This window comes from Mustela nivalis (assembly GCF_964662115.1).
Source record: "Mustela nivalis genome assembly, chromosome: 6".
Classification (NCBI taxonomy): Eukaryota; Metazoa; Chordata; class Mammalia; order Carnivora; family Mustelidae; genus Mustela; species Mustela nivalis.
The window spans coordinates 64129311-64149679 of NC_139025.1; the positions used below are offsets into that span (position 1 = coordinate 64129311).

A 20369-nucleotide genomic window follows, 5' to 3' on the forward strand; every position below is an offset into this window, starting at 1 on the left:
TTTTATTAGAGAATAAAATAGGTCACAATGGAGAGAAGCCCCTGAAAAGGTAAACAATATTTATATATAATGCATATATATGGGCTATGTATACACAGTCTTTGTCTTTTAGAAAATATACCAACAAAGTGTTACTATTTCTCTCCCCACTTAATGAAGGGAGGAGGGAACATGCTGGTATTACCTAGTAACACTACTTCTCAAAGCCTACACACACATATCAATTTGATCACTAGGTCCTATAAACATGGTGACAGAAAAGGACCCATGCCATGCATTTTAATTTGTTAATCAATAAGATTCAAGGAGTTTGGCAAAAATAAATAAATAAATAAATGAAAATGAAATATAAGCCCGGAATCAGTTTGCCTATTTTTAAGCTTCGTTTGCATTGCTTACTTGCTTTGCCCTTCCCTGTGCCTTAGTTGCTCATCGGGGGATAATATTAATACCACTTTCACAAGGTTACTGTGAGGATTGAATGCACTAATACATGCAAAGATCCTAGAACAACTCCTGGTACGTAATAAGCACTAGGTACAAGTGTTTGTTCAAACTTGATCCAAATCATGCCTGCTAAGAAAATATGACCTTTGGCCTAACTTTTCTCATCTCTTTTATGCCATTAGTTTGTATATCTATGTATATAATTTCTCTTTACTACATAAAACATTGAATCTAGGACTCAATGTTCAATGGAAAACAATCTTGCCTTTTGCTGACTTTCACTGAACGCATGGATGAAAGCTATTAGAAGGTGCTGCTGATTTGCTCCTCTTCCCCAATGTATCTTCCTGATTTGGATAAAGTCCTAGTCATTTATCAAACTAAATCCTAGATCTGAGGGTTCCCTCCACACTATGTTGTACTCCTCTGCAACATACCTATCTTCGTATCTTCATTCCACTTATTTAAAATCAGTGAGGTCCAGGTCAAATATCATTTCTTCTTATGAAGACATCCAAAGAAGACAAGCATTTACTTTTTTTGCTACCACACATATTTGCTATCTTTGTTATTATTTCTTGTTTTTTGGTTGCTTTTCCAAATGGGTTATAAATTACTAAAGGAAAAGGATAGCCTTCCTTTTATTTTGTTTTTCAGAGCATACAGTAACCCAAACGGATGTTTATTGCCTAATACCAGACAGCTTCATTTCTTCTCACTTTTCCTGACTTCTAAGGAAAGGTGAAATTATTAGACAGTTCATTCCAAATATGTGTTAGACATGAACATGAGACATATGAACATATATTTGAAAATATATATGGTAGGAAATGTTCGTGCTTAGGCAAACAGAAAGCAATGCAAATTTCATAAATTATTAGTTGAGCTTGATACTAATTAGTGTAGTTTGCAAAATGGGAAAAACTTGTAATCAATTTTTCCTCAAGCAAGTATGAATCTGCCTTTAACCAGATAGCTCTCCAGAGAAGTAGCCCCAGTAGGGAATATGGAATTAGAGAGATTGCCTGTCACTAGGTCTCCCAGGGTAACTCTGAATTCAAACGTGAGCCTGTTCTTTACCAAAATGCCCTAGGGACGATTCTGGTCCTTTCCTCATAGACAGTTAAATGCCTTTAGCAGTATTTGCTATGACATCCAATGTGACAATTCAAATACAAACCAGTGATGTGCATATCGCAACTCAAGCAGAAGGTAAGAACAGGTTGTTTGTACCATATAAAATGACCCATTTTCGATGGAAATAAAAGTGGATATATCTGTTCTATGCTGCAAAAAAATTTGAGGAGGATTTGATCATTCTGCCCAAAGAAAAAGGTAGGAAAATTAAAATGTGTAGAAAATAAGACGTCAAAGAGAAAGCTAAATTTCCGTGACAGATTTAGCAAGACACCGTTCAGAATCCAACTGAAGAGTTATCTACTACTGAATAAAAGTAAAAAGGAAAGGAAAGGGTCTAAAACGGCTCATAAAATTTGCATTTACTACTACTACTACTACCTGAAATGAACTAAAAATAATGTAGCATTTAGAAACTATACGCTTTTTATCGTACTTTGCCACAAAATTATATTTACCCATGAGTTTGTTTCCATAAGCCTTTGAAATCAAGTTTCTATAGTTCTGGCTTTTGCCAGATGGTTCCTAGCCAAATCAACTACTAACTGGAATTATCTTTGATTTCTCACCAGTGAGAGAATATTGAAGTTGGAACGGACCTCTAAACCACCCAGTCCATCCTCCGCTTTATAGATGAAGAAAACAAAATCTGAGAGGATAAAAGTCATTGCCCAAGGAGAATCCAGCCTCCTTCTCCAGCACTTTATCACACAGCTTTCTAATCTTCCTCACATGGCACTGGTCTTTAGCAAAGCTCACAAATAAGATAAAAGAAAATTCAAAAGGAGAATCTAGAGGATAAAAAAAAAAAAAAAAAAACAAAAACATAAAGAAACTGGGGTACTGATCTGAAGTTCACCCATGCTCTTCAAGAGAAATTAACATAGGGATCCCTGAGGGGCATGGCCTTTGTTTTTCCTGTCGAAGCTTCAAGATTAGTCAGTCCCGCTAGGACACAGCTGAGAAAAATACTGAGTTATGGTAAACCTCTTACATGATACCCAAACTCCTTTTTTTAAAAACCACTATGATGCAGGTTTGAGTCTGCGTTTAAATATTTTTATTTTGTTTTTACTGTTTTAACTGTTTCTATCTCCGATTTAGAACTCATTTTCTAAACCAGTGTGAATTTATGTATCAGGACCAAACATAAAATAGAGAGTCATTTCAGAACAGCAAAGCCACCGGAGAAGTGCTAATAAGAGCAGAATCACAGCCAAAGTTGAAAGAAGTGCATTAGATCCATTTTCTGCTTTCCTTTGGGTCCCACAAGCACAATAGAGCAGAGGAGGCCACCTGGTGGTGAAATGAACCAATTAACCATTTAATGCTACATTGAAGAACAAGGAAAACGGGCAGACTTTGGGTTCTTATAAGAGGAAAATTAGAACCTTGGGTAAAAGAGTGGTAATCAACAGGTATTATTGTGATGCAGACAGAAAATTGAACTGGGAAATCATTCAAGTCTGTAGAATAATGTATATTACTAAAGAGTTGTCATAATAGTTATTTATATACAAGGGAATGGTGAACTTTTCTACAGTCAGATAGTTTAGGCACACTGGCCATTTGGTCACTGTCAAAATTACTCAGTTCTGTTATGGAAGTATAAAAACAGCCACAAACAATACATAAATGAATGTGCCTGCCTATATTCCAATAAAACTTTATTTAAAAAAAAAAAAAACCAACAGGCCATGGGTTGGATTCGACCTTCCAGCTGTAGTTTGTTAACCCCCGAGTCTGTATTATATATTGAGCTACTTACCAAGCAGAAGGCTGAACCCCTTATATACATTACTCATGGAATCCTGGCAACCTTTCAAAACGGGGGTTTTCCCCACTTCACAGATTTTAAAACTGCAGCTTAAAAAGTTTAAACAATTTGATGGAAAACAATCTACACTCCTTCTAACATACAAATGCTTTCTAGAGCCTCATGACCATTTTTTCTCTGTGACTACAGAAATCTGCTCTGACCCACCCTGCCATTTATCCTGCAAGAGGCTGCTTCTGGTTCTCTCCATGGAGACTTTGCTCCTGTTTCTCCATCTTGCATTCTTTTGAAATGTTGTTTGTCTCCTACCATCTCTTTCTCCATCACTTCTTTTATGTTTAAAAACTTTATGTCAGTTTTCATAACAACAGATGTAAGCAAGCATGAAAAAAGACAAAAGCAATGTATTAAAAATAGATAGCCATATATACAACAATAAGCCAAGGAAACTGTCATACTGTATATGCTCCAAATGGAATGTGAGCCAAAAACATGATGCTCACTCTTACATAAATAATATATTACGCATCCACTGGGAGAAGAAGCAGCTCTGTCCCCTAAACGGGAAGATTTTTTTAGCCCATTTTATATCATTTTCTTTTCCTTCTCGAACTTTTTTTTTTTTTAAGGTATACAATATGTCATACTATCCCAGACAGGCAATATTCCTCTTCCAAACCATCCATGAACTATTTTATTAACTGTTAATAAGAGAGAGTTGAAAAACCTGATGGAGAAATCCATGGAGCTTGGTAAAGCCACTCAAATATATGGACCTACCATCACTACCTCAATATTAGCATATTTTCTCCTACAAAAGAGGATAGAAGTGGTTTCAGTTAGATAGAGTATAGACAAAACCAACAGAAAGGACTTTTAAAAGATTTTTTAATTTGAAAAGAAACCTGCAAGAGCTTGAGAAATGTGACTATACAGAAAACAGAAAGAAGAGGTTTAATTACCGAGCATGGATTCTGGCCGATTTGACAATTAAACCTAACAACAGAAGGGATTTACACTAGATATAAGAAGACTTTCAGGGCAGGGAGAGTTGTTAAACATTTTAATGGGAGGCTGTGGAATTCCCTCTGGAAAGATCTTTAATGGAGGACAAATTCTTTCCTATCTGGAATGGATAAAAAACAATCCTTGAAAGAGAGGAAATGAAATGAAGGTCCTTATGAGGTCACTCGCAGTCCTGAAACTCCAGGTAAATTTCTCACTTCCCATGGAAATAAATAACTGTACAAAACCTCTAAGAGATTCACTTTGGGAGATTCCGGAGAAAACACTCATTAAGCAGGCGATTTAAATCAGAAAGTATTTATTGAGTGCCCGATATTACCTAGCCCCGGGGAGAGCAGAGCACAGGTCCCAGCAGCAGTGCTGGACAATGGACAGAGAACACAATTATTCACTTCAGTTAATTTTTTTAAAAAAATCTTTGAACTCCAATCAGCTTTCTGGAACTGTCTATTTCCTGAACTGGGTGAGCTCAAAAAATCCCACAAGAGCTGGCTGTCACATGAGATTTCTGGCATTACTCATGGTATCCCTGGATCTTTGTGTAAACAGAAAAGGCTTCTGACAGTGTTTCCATACTTCATCTCTTTTTCTAACCCAAACTTGGACGGACGGAGCCTCTTAAACTATCATCAAAACATGGATTATAAAATGCTAGCCAACTTTGAGTTATTTTGCTATATTCCCATGTTGCAGAAGAAGAATTCAATTAGCTCAACCCTAGAGATTCATTTATACTTAAGTTTTAATGAACACAATTTTTGTTCATGGCTTGTAAGAAATCCAGTGATTTACAGAATGGCTCTTTAGCATCAGCAGGCAGAAGAGACTGAGGAAGAAGAGAGAAAGATCACACAGAGGAACATTCTTCACACGTATTTTCAAATCTCAACATGTCCCAGTTGAGGAAAGCTGAGGAGGAAGGACAAAGTTCAATGGGAAGACAGTAAGCCCAAATGGATGTCAAGGACAAAAAATAGGGGCAAGAGGTAAATTCATCACAAATCTTTATCAAATTCTAATTTTAAATGGTACATCTTTTAGATTTTTCTTAATTGCGTAAAATCACTAAAGCTCACAATTAATGGCTAAGTTAAAAAATTAAATGACTATATGAGAAGATAATTTTTTAAAACTGTGAACAGTGTGAAACTTTTTTTCAATGAAAGAGAGGGAGACAGTTTCAAAATTACATTTTAACTTTCTCCTGACCTTACCGTGGTCAACCTTAATTTTTTTAAGTTGCATATTTGAATTAGCCAGCTGTAGCTTTGGAAAGAGGAGTCTGTCTTTTTTAGACTCCATCTATCCACCCTCATCACGACGGACGTGGGTTACTTCTTACTGTTTTTCTCACCTTCCTCATGACTACTTCTTTAGACATACCTACTCCTCTGAAGTCAAACCCAATTTTCTACAACAAATATGTCAATAATCTGTCACATTAACTATGGTACAGGAAAAAAAATGTGCTGATATTCCTACCATGTCTAATGACTGTCCACGTTCACCTGCATCTATTGTTCTATTTTTAGTTTTACATTCTTATGGTACAAGTTATTACTTATATGTTTAAGTAATTATACTGTCTACATAATCAAGAAGGCATGACCAAATAATACAGTTTGAGAGGTTGAATACTAGCCACAGAATTATGGTGGTTAGTTGTATATTTTTGTACCCTTTGTCTCAGACATGGGCATCATGATGCTTCCCTTCCTCCCTCCCTCCCTCTTTTCTTCCCCCTCTTTTTCTCCCAGACACCAACCTGGCCAAATCTGAGTACCCTGAGTATTAAGAACTTCACTCAGCAGTACAGTTTTTAAAGGAGAGAGACTGAGGGTTTTGTTTTTATATACTATAAGAAGAGGCCATGAGGTTTCAGACTGAATGACCACTGCATGAAAATAGGGTTGTTTTCTTGCAAAAATAATGAATTGATAGCATAGTTTCAATCAGTAGGATTTAATTAAAAGCTTATTAATTAAATCTATTTGAAAAGTGTTTCTCAATATGTATTTATTGCATTTCTATTATGTGCCAGGTACGACACTAGGCAGTGGAGATATGGCAATAAATGATGCAGACACGAACCTTGCCCTCCTGGAGTGTGGAGTCTAACAAAAATTAAAATCATTCATTCTCACATTTGGTCCACAAAGTCCAAACCTATCATCACTATTAAAAAGTATGCATTTAATTATAACAAAGTACTCATGGCTAAATTATTCTCAAGGAAGGCTCTGTTAGGGAGGCCCCTGTGAATACTGACAGGGTAAAACTATTACAATGAAGGTAGCAAAATTGAATATGTCAAGACTTATAACATAGAAATGAGCTCCAAACTGAAGTTTAGCATATATATGAAGAAGTCTGTGTATATATTTACATATGCGTGATTTAAATGTCTCGGGACTTCCAGCATATTTGGTCCAAGGAATCTGGTTTCACCCAAATTCAATCCTTATGAATGATATTTTTAACTAGATGAGTTAATACTTTGTATACGTGTATATATGTGTCAATACACATAAATGTGTGTGCATGTTACCCTTTCCACGAACTTCCACAAACTTCGTGCATATACCCTTTCCACGAACTTCCTAGTTTTCAATGGATACAATAAGATGACAAGGGAAATATCACGAATCACAAATTTTCTTTAAGTCATTATCAATGAGCATATAGAATCAATTACTTAGGAAAGCAGCTGAAATAGTAAGTTCAGAGGAGTTACATGGTGTATAGATGTCCTTCTGGAGAAAGGCTCTGTGGTCTAAAGAAGTTTGGAAGAAAAATTAGAATCAACCCCAGAAGCATTAGCCTGCTTGACTCTTTCCTGGCTTTAGCAAGAGAAAATGGGCATGTGTGTGTGTGTGTGTGTGTGTGTGTACGCGCGCACACACACGCACATGTGTGGGTAGTGTGTATATGTTTATGTTTTGTGTCTTATGTAAATGAATGAAGGTTCAGCAGGAAGACCACTGCTTCCCTCATAGCTTACCCCAGTGTGCCTCATTAGGAACAGAGTGTCGCAGAAGTGCCTAGTTTAAGAATGTATGAGCTTCGCAAATGCCAACATTATTAAAAAATATGCTTGGGAATGCCCTTGTTTCTGAGAACTGAAATTGCCTCCTTGACAAGACTGGAAAATGTTTTTTTTTTTTTTTTTTTGCAAATGATATTCCTCTAGAGTATCTCTCCATGGGGACACTTCCTCAGTGACTCCCTTTGGCAATAACAGGATCCATGAGGTTGAATCTTCCTAGGGCAATGCTGCCTTTAGTGCACCCCCACAACAAACATAAATGTTTTCAGCCTTAGCTTTCCTGAATCTAACAAAATATAGGGAGGTCCCTGTTCCACATGGCAACATTGTTCTAGGGTGCTGAGGTGCTTAAGAAAGTTTGAGGGTTTTCACAGAAGAGCCTGATGATTGGCTAAGGAGCAAACCCAAGTCTATCATGTTTTCTCTGCTGATGTGCCATTTAATATATAGGAACTTCCTTCTCTCTGGCACCAGAAGCTCATGCAGAGGGAGGAAAATGCACTTGCAAGAATTTTGCCTACAGTAAAGAAGAAGATATAAGGCAATAATGAGCAGACAAATAGTGTGTGAAAGATTGTGGGCATTAAAGGCAACCAGATTGGGTTCAAACTCTGACTTACTTACTTATTTCTTGTGGTAGCTACTGAAACAGCCCAACAACTATTTGTAGTTTTCTGCCTTTCAGGCACATAGTAGGGATGCATTTCCCTATCAACTTTGGAATTAGGTGGGGCCGTGTGATTAATTGTGGTCAATGATTCTGAGAGGAAGAAACATGTTTCCCTTCCAGGCTGAAGGTTTAATGTCAAGAGGGAGACCCTCCAGAACTCTCTTTTCCCTTTGTCACATTGAGAGAATATTTAGTTCATTAGTCTGAGTCTCGAAGTAAGAACAGTGCCAAGCAGAGCCCATATAGTCAACCTGTGATACATGAGTAGTATGTGTGAGAAATAAATCTTTGTAACTTTAAACCTTTGAGATTTGGAGGTTGTTCAGAAATCTCAGCAAGCCCTAGCCTAACCTGAGAAACTGGTTCTTTTAAGCTAGTCAATTAACCTCTCTGTTTTTGCTCATATCCATGAAACGGGGGGAATAATCCATTCTGAGAGCATTAAATAAGCTCATGTGTATAGGGCATAAAAACAGTCAAATAGTAAGATTTGACCAATTTAGGGTTTTTTCCCCTTCCATCCTACTCCTATCTCATAACCCCCCCCCCCCACCCACACACACACAATTCCCTTTTTATCAAATGGTGAAATAACAACTGTCCTTGGTCCCTTTTCTAGATTTCTTCTCTCTACTGATTCCATCTTCCCTTCCATTTAACGAAGTGCCCTTCCGTTTAAACGAAATGTTAACATTGGCACTTAAGCCAGTATTATTCTCCTGCCCCTTGAGAATATCTGCATCCAGTAGAATGCATTCTTTTTATCTCAAAGAAATTAATTTTAAGGATGGGATTTAAGGCCGTATGTACATTTAGTAATGGGAATAGTTGGGTTGGGGAATTTCTAATACTCCAAAAGTGATGTCCCCTGGACAACCACAAATCTACCTCTTTCTAAAGTTAGGCATGGTAGTGAGATAAGGACAAGAAAACAGGAGGTTAAAGGATTTATCTGAAAAAGGACTATGATTGAGCTTTTCCTGCCCAGGGTTTTCCAGACTATTCTGAACAGGTACCAGGACTTCATTTTTTTCTTTTTCTTTTCTTTTTTAAATATAGAATGCATCACAAATTTGCATGTCATCATTGGCGGGAGAGGGTGGGCACGCTAATCTTCTATCATTCTAATTTTAATATATGTGCTGCCAAAAAGACCACCAGGACATTTTTTGAAATAAGCAAAATGCTATCTAGGTACCTTTCTAGCCCTAACTTCCTGTTTCAGGAATAGATGCATGAAATCCTAATAACTTGTAAAAGCTAGAGTAATCATAAGGACAAAATATTTGGATTCAACCACATATCTTACACACTTGATAATGTTATGATATAATCATGTAAGTTACATGATTTCGTGTCGTAGTGATGATCTAGTTAGGATAACCAATGCCTTCCCAATACAGGCAGTTATGGTATGACAACCAGTGCCTTCCTGATGTAATTACATGGAACATTAAACCTAATATTTATCCTTTTTATAATAAGGCCCTTTTGTCAATGATAATGCTTGGTTTTCATCTTTAAACTTTGGTATTCCTTTTTTTTCCAACAAAATAAATAACTCTCAATTATACCATGTGAGGTTTAATCACACATCCTAGGTTGTTTTGTTTTTTTTTCTAGCTACAAAGCACATCAGCCCATATATGAATATAACCATTGAAGATAAGTAATTTCAAAACAGGCAATGCTAAAAAGTAGGTGAGGGACATTTCCATGGACTCACTGACCTGAAACCTAACACACATTTCGAGCAGATCTTCAGCCAAAGGTGACAGCGAATCTAACAAGCACCCTTTCTTATAAGTAGCTTAAGTGTTCCTCTAACTCATGTCATAAAAACCAGAAAGAAATCTCCAAACATGTGGGGTGAAAGTCAAATCTCTCAGCTTAACACAGGAGGCAAACACTGCACATTCACATCTAATTAACAAAAAGTCGTTTTTTTTCAAAAGTTAAAGGCTGAAATTTTTGCAATTTAATCCCAAATTTAATAGCAAACTCTAATGATTATCCTGATTGCAATTAATAAAAGCTCCCAAACAGGTCAACTCATTTAAGTGCTATCTGTAATCATTTGGATTTTAACATGATGGTTATTACTTATTACCCTGAAACCAAGCCGCGCAATGAGATATTGATTACTTTTAACCTTTAGATCCAAGGATTCAAGAAAGGTCAGAGGAGGGGAATACTACACCTTTCTTGGCTGGCAAACGTATTGCCTTCAGGAGAATTCAAATGATTCCCATTGGCCAAGTAGACCCAAGATTAGTTTATTCTCTGGGCTGACAAGAAATGATGATGCTTTTCAAAATCACACCCAGCACGTATTTAGTGAAGTGTTACATTTATATAACCAGTGGCCTCAAGATGTGGCACATCTTCACATCGCAGCAACTCTCAGGCTGTTAACCCTTGAACAAGTTTTGTTCATGGAAGCATCTTTGTTGGGATGAGATCCTAAATGTAGTGGCTTTAATTGGAATAAACTCATCTCGTTAAATTCTCTTGTGGGTTCCAAAAGGCTGAACACAATCTCTGGCCACTGCTGACCACTAGCATTTCTTTGGGGTTTCTTTTTTCCATGACAACATTTAGAAATATTTTTCGCATTTGGGCCACCGAAAAGCAAGGAGTTTTTGGTGGGGTCCAGCAGAATTACGGGCAAGGGAAACATAACTGTTATGTGTTAGATTAATTTGCAGAACACTTGGCATTATTACTGCCAAGTCGTCAAATTGTTCCAAGTTGTTCCGGAAGGTTGTTATTAATAGTATGTTTTCTGAGGAAAGTTCTGTCTACTTTTGGAACTGCATTTCTGTTGCCAAGGAAACTCCTTTAAGCACAGTTTTCTAGGAGCACACTGCTGCTTTTGTTTGCCAGTGTCCTATTCATATCATCTAAGTAAGCGTTTTACATGCTCCAGCCTTCAGGCCCAAATGTTGAAGTTTTAGCCCATTTAAGTTGCTTTTTCAAACACAGCTTATGCCTGCTATGATTTCCCTCTTTCTCTCCCCCCTTTTCTCTCTCCCTCTCCATCAACAGCGCCTCTCTCCCCGCCTTCTTCCCACTCTCCCTCCAACACGCCCCACTCTTACTATTCAAGGTTTATTTTTTAAAACAGTTGCATTAGGGGAGATAGTTTTCACGAGTTTTTGATAAATTAACTTCAATTTGAATAATAATTCCATAGGTTGTAGCATTAGTCCTTCAAGTGTTAATTATCTTTTCACTTGAAAATTAATGTAGTCATTTCCTCCTGACTCCTCTACCCCAGTTATTGAAGTGCTGAGGAAAACATGTCATTGAGTCCTGAGCCAGCCCTGTTGTTGTGATTAAGCGTGGTCACATGGCCCATCTCTGCCAAAAGGAGGGCCCTGAGAAAAGGTGACAAAGACAGTGATTTCCTGTCAGCAAAGAGTACGACAGGGCTGTCTAGAAGTGATGCAAATGAGGGGAACTTTCCCCACAGCTTGTTTGATCCACTCTAGGCCAGAGCAGGCCAGGCCAGGCAGAGAGGGAGCCGCACAATACAGCAGAGGCAGCCCCGAGAGCCAACGCACCTTCCGGACAGTAGCTCACCCACCAGAGACAAAAACTGCTGGCGGCCCTTCCCTTCCTTGCCCCTCTGCACACAGAGCCAACTATTTCTTGGCATACTATTCTCTTAACATCCTTCTTTTTTTTTTTTTTTCTTTTTCCCTTCTTAAAAAAGTGATTCAAATAGGAATTATAAGCGCCAGCAAAAACAGCATTTCCTATATTGTTCAGAAAGCACATCCGTCTACTTTTTCTTCTAAGCATTTTCAGGATGAGTTTTGTCCTCTCTCAAGAAAGAAAAGAAAAAGATCTACAGTTATCTTCATAGCAAACCCAGATTCACCAAAGCTCACATTAAGATGACAGTTATCTAGGACTTTGTAGCTTTAATAAACACGGAACAACAAATTCCTTTCTAAAGAGCAGTGGAGGCAGCCTCGATTTTCCTATTCTGATCACTTTTAAAATGACTAGATAATGTTATTTGAAATATTATAATGATTTTAAGCATATTCTTCTTATCTTAATGGAGTTTTAATCTAACATACAATTAAGCTCTACAATTAATCTACTGAGAAAGAGGTAAAAAATTATCTTTAGGTTCCTGTGTCTGATATATCTGGTACATTTTTACCTTGACTGCTTCAATAACTAGTAATTTGCTTCATTTTGGTACTAAAATTCCGACCTAAGACCTAATTAACAGAATTTAATTTTCTTAAAAGATTTATTTACTTATTTAAGAGAGAGAGACAGAGAAAAAACCAGTGGTGGGAGGGGAGGGAGTAGGAGGGAAATCTCAAGTAGACTCTCTGCTGAGTGTGGGGCCAGATAAGGGGCTCAAACCCGGGACCCTGAGATCATGACTTGAGCCGAAAACAAGTCAGATGCTTAACCGACTGAGCCACCCAGGCACCCCCAGAATATAATTTTTTGACACATACTGCTGTTCTGTACACCAACATGTAAAAATTCTTTTTTCAAAAAAAAAAAAAATTCTTTTTTCAAAAAGGTAATGGATTTTCTTCTATTTTAAGCCCAGCTACTACAACCTGGACTATGAACCACCCTAGTATTACATTTTTAGGCGCTTAGGTTCAGTCATAAAGGTATTGGACTATAGTTGAAATTATTTTGATCAATCTGGTACAGAACAAAACAAAAGTGAACTGTTGCAGAGGGTTGATATTTGTGAATTTATAGAATACAGGGGTAGCAGGATTAATCTGTTTTCTGTGATGGTTCATAGCCATGACAACATCATTTTGGCATCAATAGTTATAAAATAACAAGTCAATCATGCCCCATTTTTCTTTTTACACTGTGCTTTATATTCCCCAGAATTTCTAATCCTACTCCATACTCGTTTCTTTTAAAAAGTTGTAATGCTTATCTTTTAATACACACCTGAATTCTCTAAAAGTGACAATTTTCTCCTTTAAAATGTATCTCTTTCTCTTATCTTTTTTTTCCCTAAAACAATTCTTCTTTCAGTGTTTAGTTCTCTTTTTATTTGTTTGGATTTTTTTTTTTTTTTTTTTTTTAGAATTTTCTTATTTGTTCATTCACCCATGATCTTAGTTTACTCTTTTTGTTTTGTTTTAGATTACTCATTTTTGTTTGGTTAGTTGTATATTAAGTAATTTCAACTGTTTTTCTTTCTCTTCAAGGTTATAGTTCTCCCTCACTTTCCTAGTACCCTCTTCTTTTCTTTTTTTTTTTTTTTATTTTAAGGATTTATTTATTTATTTGACAGAGAGAGAAATCACAAGTAAGCAGAGAGGCAGGCAGAGAGAGAGGGAGAAGCAGGCTGCCCGCTGAACAGAGAGCCTGATGTGGGGCTCGATCCCAGGACGCTGAGATCATGACCTGAGCCGAAGGTAGAGGCTTAACCCACTGAGCCACCCAGGAGCCCCTACCTTCTTCTTTTCAAGTATGTAATATTGATGTCTTCTCTTATTAATCTCACCTGGCCAAACTATCATTGAAAGGAACCACCTGTGGTTGAGAGCTGTGTTCAAAGTCTGTAAATGTTATCTGGCAACAGAGAGAAAAACAATTCACTTGTTAAAAGTATTATGTTTAGGGGTGCCTGAGTGGCTGAGTGGGTTAAGCCTCTGCCTTCTGCTCAGGTCATGATCCCAGAGTGCTGCGATCAAGCCCCACATCTGGCTCTCTGCTCAGCAGGGAGTCTGCTCCCCACCCCCCCCCCTTCTCCCTGCCTCTCTGCCTACTTGTGATTTCTGTCAAATAAATAAATAAAATCTTTAAAAAAAGTAAAAGTATTATGTTTAGAAACTTACTTATAAGAAATATTAGTAGTTAAACATTTCACTACCATGCCATTCTAATCCCTTACATTAAAAAAAAAATTCCTAACAGAAAGTGTTTTCATATCTAAGTATCAAAATAAACTTAATTTCTTCAAAGGAAGTGTAAGTTTTCCCCCCTCAAGGAAAATGTAAATTTTGCAATTAAGCACATTTCCCTCTTTGCTTTTACTACCAGGAAACCCAATGTGAAATTTTAGTATCTTTAGTAAGTGCATAAGACCATACAGTCTATATGCCTATATATTAACTTTTCTCACTGAAAGAGACTAGTCTATGTTTATTTTCCCCAGTTCTGATTTATATTTATGTGTTAAAAATATTTTTAAGGGTTTCCTGTGAATTCTTATAAGCAACCTCAAATCCAGAGCAGAGTTAAAAAATCTAATCAGTCTGCTTAGTGAGCACTGGATTATGCAAAATGGGCAGTCTTTTTCCATTTGCACAGCGGACATATTTGTTTAATACTTATACCAACAGAAATATAGAGGACACTTGCATTTTTCCCATAAAAACAGAACTATATGAGAGTAACTAGCCCTCAAGGTGAAATATAAAATCTCCTGTGTGAATTCCTTGAAAGTATAAAGACCTTAGTTAAAATGGGTACTAATGTTACATAATCTTTCAGCTGTAAGCATTATTTTAGTCCCTTAGAAATCATATAAGCTAATACCTTGTTGATGAGGAGCAGCTAAGCCATCCTCTCAAGGAACAAATCTATAAATGCGGTGCTTTCCTGAGCTTCCTACTCTCTGAAAACAGCTCTTGTTCAAGTATAACAATAATTGCCAGAATGCAACTTTTGAATGTGGCCCTTGAAATTAACCTTTGGACTCTGGAAGCCCATACTAATCCAGGCTCACTAAGGGCTCTGTTATCTGGGCTTTGTAGGTGGCAGAGAATGGGCAGTGCTCTGTGGCAAGGGAAGGAGCCCCTGACCGGGCACAGCCTCACAGCACTCCCGAGTCAGCTGTGTCTGCCACCGAGGGCAGGACAGCAACAAGCAGCAGCCTGAGCTCCAGCCTCTCCAATCTTGATGATGCTTCGAGGTCACTTAGTCTATAAAATTCACAGGATGGGGAGGAGATGTCTTGAGCTTCCCTGAGCCCAAGAATAATGCCACCTTTGATCTGTAGAAATGAAAAAAATGGAGCTTTTCCTTTGCAAGTGGGTTTTAAATATTTCTCCATTAATAGTTAATGCACATGCAGACCGGCAGAGTGACAGCTCCCCGTGATTATGAATTCCGGCTTCGTAACTCCAGTCCAAATAGGAGCTGAACTTTCAAAATCACGGTGGTTACTTTTGACAAATTAAATTGTCCTACTTAGGAAGGTAGGAGGAATGAAGAAAAAGAAAGTGAGAGAGTGGGAGCAAATTCTCCTTGGAGGTGAGTCTCAGACTGAGGAAGAAAAAATAAGAACGAACTACTTTTGTGTTTTCTAGGCTGACAATACTGCCAGTGTTTATTAGAAAAGAGCTATAGAAGGTCCCTGCTCAGAGGTTGGGCAACTGGGCCAGACAAAGACGGGAGAAGGAAAGACACTGGCAGGATGGCTCGCTGTCTCAAAACAAGGAAGAAAATATTTTTGAGGGAGTGGTCATTTTTAAATAAGAATCAAGTTGCTCTTAAGACCCTGCTGTTGAAAGTTAATTAGAAAGAAAATGGTCTTAAATTTCTAATGAACAGAAAATAACAAGAAATGGTTTAAACAGAAAATTCTACTTTGTTGTCCTTTGTAATGCTAAAATTCTAAATTATGTCAGGTGGTGTCAATGTATTCTTTGCCCGTTAAATCTAACTCTTTTCCTCTAAGAAGTCCCTGTGGCATTTTGCTGGCTTGGGGTAACCAACATATCACAACAGGTGCCCAGCCCAGGAGCTCTGCTGAATGAATAATCGAAGGTATTTATCTGGAGTTACATATCTAGGGGTTAAGGACAGACGATTTTCTGGCAGAGACTAGAGTATAAAATAAATAGGGAAAGTCAGGTAAGTAGTGCCTTATATGGAAAAGGCTAAAAAACTCTTCACTCTTGTTGACTACCATCTTAGTAGGCTTTCTCTAAACCAACATTTCCAAATTTGGACTTTGGGGAATCAACCTAAGACTGTGTAGTACATGTCACGAGTCAGGATCTGGGCATGACTATCTACTCCAGGAAAGGAGCTGAGTGATGAAATACAGAGAGCCCCCCAAGGAGAGGAGAGAAAAGGTTTTGAATTCTACCATAACAAGAGTCATACTTGGTCTATGGCCCCTGGGATTTTACCATCACTCAGGTGAAGGTCTCTCTGAAAGGTTTCACCTTCATTCTTTATGATAATATCAGCAAACATGAACTTCATTCTCACCCTTAATTTTTTGGTATATGTGCTGCCGAACAAAGTGAGCACTCATCCTTGACCTTTGAAATCAATGACCGTTAATTCAGTATCAGCTATGTAAGGTGTTTTGCTTAACAATGTATACTATCCAAGAGCAAGGCATGTTTCTTAGTGTTATAGAAGCATTTTAAGAAAGGAAGAAGATGTACATGGGTTGAGCTGGACTGGAGTGCCATGACATGGGTTGGGCATCCTGTTGAATGGTCTTGAAGACTAGGGAATGTGAATAATAAATGCCCCACAGGGGAAGGGGGAGTCCCACTGACCAGAAAAAAAAAATGGTTTTGTCCCAAATGTCAGTGGTGCCCTTGATGAAAAATGCTGGTAGAGCATTGATATCTTTCAAGGACAACAAATTTAAAGATTAAAGTCTCAAATGTAACTGAAAGCAGAGGAAGGCATGGGCACCAACTGAGAAGTGCTATTACTCTGGGGTCTCTGTGATTCATAGGCTCAAAACCCTCCTCCCCCAGGTCATCAGTTCAGTTGATTTCTGAAAAGGCACATTGGAACAGAGGAATGGGACATGGAAAATGTTGACCTAACCTGAAAATCCCTGAGGATTCTAGATGAAGAACTGAAATTAATTTTCCTCCATCATTTTTTCTAATTTGGGATCCACCCTGAGTTCTCAACGACTCCTTACTCAATATCCTCAGATTGCTCTGGAGGTTCCTAAACCTCTGGAATAATGTGGGGCTTGTGTAAAGGAAGACTCTACAGATCTGTAGCATTTGCCCTTGGTGTATAGGTAATCTTTAAATTTGCTTATAAGCCAAATGCAAAGTTTGGGCCAGTCTCATGAACTTAGCTGCATTAACACCTCAGAGCAGAAAGATGATGACAGGACGTGAGTCACAAATAAAGAACCCCAGTATGGAAAATGTTTGGGAAAATGCTGTAATCCAAGAGTATGAGTGGGTGGAATAATGGCCTTCAATATACCAGAATGGGAATTCTTAGGCAGAGCACTTATAAGGAAACCACAAAAAAAAAAAAAAAAAAAAAGACTGATTTCCTATTAATTGTGATGTAAATTATATGGATGTGATTTTAACAAAGAATAGCACTACTACTGAAAAAAAAATTGTGGTTCATGTGCAAAATGCAAAATGCATCAAGAAGAAAAGAAATCTTATTTGGCATCATGAGTGCAATAACATCTGAGATAATGGCTTATGGTTAGTTAACTTTTGTATTATTTTTTCCTGTTTTGTTCAATTTTTAATGCTTATTAGGAATGAAACTAATATTTTCTATCAATAAATCGATAAGATTAATGCGCATTTTTCATACATAATTCTTGATCCTGACATGAAATGTGAACTCACCTTGCTTTGTTTACACTAGGTGAAGACTGTTATTCCAGACATGTTATGCTAGAAGATATACTGGGTAGTTTTGTTGTTAATGTGGATGACTAGCCATACAGGAAATAGCTAGTAGTCAACAAACTCGATTAATGTTGGTAGAATTCTTTCGGGAATAAAATATCACCATTTGCTGACTCCTTGGGGAGATTATATCTTCTCTTAACCAAGATGATTCTCAGGGGACACTAATTAAAGTCAACCGACCCTTGAAAAGTATAAATAAAGTTCTCTCTTTAGAGAAGGTAAAAGTTAAAATAACATATTTAGGAAAGGTAACTTAAAATGATAAAAAATGAGGAAGAAAGGAGACAACTTTTATTTGACCTTGAATGTACTTCTTATTCTACAAGAAATTTTTAAAAGCTAGAGGGTAGTTGTTTCTTGTCATTATACTGTTGCTGATTCTGTGGTTAGTTATTAATTTTATTTTTTATGATTCACAATCTGCTCTTTGAAATATGCCATATGCTCAAAGCAATTCAAGGATGACAACTGTCAGAATTACTCCAATAAAAATTGCCTAAATGAGGAAGATTTACTGCAATCTGATATTTCAGTGGAAAGTCCCTCTACCCTCCCCGACAGCTTTTGCAGACGCTGTGAATCTTGCAACCATTTTTTCAGTCAAAATCACATAGCTGTTTTGTAAGAACTTCTAAGGCTATTTAAGTAGAATTGGTAAAACATATTAAGCTAAGGGTGAATTAGCAGACACGGAAGAACAATATAGATAGTTATTAGATGGATTGCCTGCAATCAATATATAAGTTCCAAGCCAGTTTTTTTAAATCACACACAAATGTATTGAGTTGATATGACAACGTCTGCTCTGTGTATCACTAATAAACATTAAATTGAATGATCCCTGTACCCTGGAAGTAGCAAGTCAAACTGGAGGCAAATTTCTTTTTTTCTCTGGAAAGATCTGAGGGGTGGATAGAATCCACCTGAGTGCTCCAATGAAAACACATTTTGTTAAATGTTACCAGTCCATTTATCCTTCATTTTGTTTCAGTCTATTTATTAATGCGGTTTCATTTATTGCTATTCATCTTGGAGATAAATCTTTGTCCTTCTATAGAATTACACCAAATAGAATGTGATAAAGGGAACTTTCTTGCAATTATGATGTCGGTGCAGCCTGTCAGCACACAAGGGATGGAAATGAGTTTGGGGACAGGGAAGGGAATTCTAATAGACACCATGATACATACAATGAACGCAAAGATATCCTGAGAGAGAGAGAGACTTGTCAGGCTAATCAGATCTTCCACAGCAAGGTAAAGGCAAGAAGGGTAGCTCTAACCTTGTAAAGATGCTGCTGCTGCTCCTCTGACATCATCAGGTCGTGGCTGTCCATCACGAGGGACTCCATGTCAATCAGCCAATCCCAGAGCTCCTGATATTCCGAATCAAAGTCCAGAAGCCTGAAGATAAGGCACAAAATGTATTATGCATAAATACAGTGTAGTTGTTAAAATCTCATATTAGAATAATATATTCTTGAAAACCCATGATGTATCTAGGTGATACCTGTGAAAAGAGAAGGGAAAAATTCTCGGTGTGGTTATGCGGTGGGCAAAATAGAAACTCAAGCCTCTGACATAGCATTTCTTAGATTTTGAAAACATAACATGTTATTCCAGGGCTCATACCTGAGATGTATCAAGACTATTTCCATTCGCTAACCCTTTTTGAGGATTTACAGCACTTGAACAAAATGACTACTACTATGTCCTTGGAAGAGAGTGCTGCCATATTTAACAGACTGAGAAATGAAGGGTCGGGGCCTTGTGAAGGGAACAGGGTCCAGAATTTTGGGTCAGAATAGCACCCTCAAAATTCAAACCTCTTTCTTGCCCACTAGATTTTCATAGGTGTCGCATCCGAAATACATTTATGATTAAGAATACTAATTCAAGGGGCGCCTGGGTGGCTCAGTGGGCTAAAGCCTCTGCCTTTGGCTCTGGTCATGATCTCAGGGTCCTGGGATTGAGCCCCACATCAATCAGGCTCTCTGCCCAAAAGGGAGCCTGCTTCCTCCTCTCTCTCTCTCTGTGCCTGCTTCTCTGCCTACTTGTGATCTCTGTCTGTCAAATAAATAAATAAAAACTTAAAAAAAAAAGAATACTAATTCAACTAATTTCTCTACAACGATCACAATTTATTATCTGATCTGAAATATCATTTTCCCCAGGAAACGACTCAATCATTTATTTGTCCCTCTGCTGTCTATCTGCCTATCTCTGCAAACATATATCCTACATTTATTGTCATGGATGAGTAGCCAGCATTTCAGCTTAACACTCAGAGATAGGCTTGAGTGACTCTGGTAAGCCGGTGAGAACCAGGGGCAGATCCAGTATTAGACAGGTGTTCCCCACAGACGTGTAGGAAACAAAGGTAAGGACAGGAAGTCAAAACAATGAATCTTTGAATAGCCAGCAATCATTAAAATTCAAAGGAGGATCACTATGGTTTTCAACAAAATAAATCATTAGAATAAGGAGCTTAAAAGGATTAATGTGATTCTCTATTGAAAGCCTGGTGAATAAGTAAAGCCCAGATTCTTCTAAAACACTGTGATCAGAAAATGAAAGTGCAGGATGAAAAACTATGACTTTGTCC

At 37.6% G+C, this 20369-nt stretch overlaps 1 protein-coding gene across 4 annotated transcripts in view; it reads right to left on the minus strand.

Moving 5' to 3' along the window:
• The window catches only part of AKAP6 (A-kinase anchoring protein 6), a 464347-nt gene that overhangs the window by 97659 nt on the left and 346319 nt on the right, over positions 1 to 20369 (minus strand). For all 4 annotated transcript variants that reach the window (XM_082737844.1, XM_082737845.1, XM_082737847.1 and 1 more), the window contains one exon: positions 19048 to 19168. In XM_082737844.1, coding sequence (XP_082593970.1) covers positions 19048 to 19168 — 121 coding nt within the window. The remainder of the gene's footprint in view (positions 1 to 19047; positions 19169 to 20369) is intronic.